We start from the raw sequence: 1,070 nt of genomic DNA on the forward strand, positions 1-1,070 counted from the left end.
ACTTAAGTAGTTCTGGCCTGTGGCATGCTTTACTGCTCCCACTCGTTAGTTTCTTTATTTATTTTCTTTGCTTTATACAATCAGTAGTGTGGATAACTCGGTGCACGTTAAAGGCATGCCGGAAGTAGGATCGCTCGAGTCCCATACTGTTTTTTCTTCCAAACTTGTAGCTGTCCTATGCATCAGTTCTATGTCTCATACATACCTTTCATTCTCAGTGTCTGTCAAACTATTCCTTGTACAGATACGGTCGACGGAAAAGCATGTGGACGGCCACCTTCATCATGTTCTGTGGGACTGTGGGGTCGGCAGTAGCCCCCGTTTTCTGGGTGTACATAGCCTTCAACACAATGTCTGGGTTTGGTATGTTCCCGGTCTTCCATTCCTTCTCTCTCTCTCGTCTTGCCTGAGCGTTGCCTGTTACTTCTGCTTCATTTGGTTTCTGTGTCCGCCTACAGTATGTCCTGAAGTACTGGGAAGTCGACATCGTCAGTAGTAACTAATTTTCGGACGCGTGTGTGTTTAGCTCGTTGTTTGTAGTCGTATGTCTCTCTGTGGCTTCTATGCTGCTATCTGTCGGGTCGTTATGCCTTGTGTACTGTTGGCGTTTGCTTTTAGGCTGAGCGCGATGTGTGCGTGTCAGTGTTGGTATAAAAGACGATACTCACTACGCGTACCAACCACGGTAGGGTTTACTTGTGAGACTCTGTACTACTGTACACCCCTATTTCGATTATCATTTACTAGATGATTTACGAAGCCGTTATATTCGTTCAAATCCAGAAGATATACAAAGTCTCAAGATTCTTTCCGACTGTTTGCTTTTGATGATAGAACATACGTTGCGCGTGCTCTCTGCAGTGTTGAGTTGTCTGGCTGTGACCCAGAGCCATGTACACTTCAGTCACCAGCTTGAATAATCGCAGATCACTATGGTTTGATTTTAGAGACTTTGGAAGTGGGTCGAGAAAGTTACACTCAACACACTGAGCCACACATCGCAACGTGTCGGAACAACTTAAACAACGTATCTGCCATACTATCGTATACATAAATCTCCCTATACATTA

The 1,070-nt window shown here is 44.7% G+C and overlaps 1 protein-coding gene across 1 annotated transcript; it reads right to left on the reverse strand.

The window, feature by feature from the left end:
• Window positions 1-248: 248 nt before the first annotated feature.
• Window positions 249-487, reverse strand: SARC_16997 (hypothetical protein; the record flags this gene model as incomplete). Its single annotated transcript, XM_014288902.1, has 1 exon — window positions 249-487. A coding segment is annotated over one exon (239 nt), but the record flags the coding sequence as incomplete, so codon positions are not given.
• Between the last annotated feature and the right edge of the window lie 583 nt (window positions 488-1,070).

The sequence above is a fragment of the Sphaeroforma arctica genome, assembly GCF_001186125.1.
Source record: "Sphaeroforma arctica JP610 unplaced genomic scaffold supercont1.9472, whole genome shotgun sequence".
NCBI lineage: Eukaryota > Ichthyosporea > Ichthyophonida > Sphaeroforma > Sphaeroforma arctica.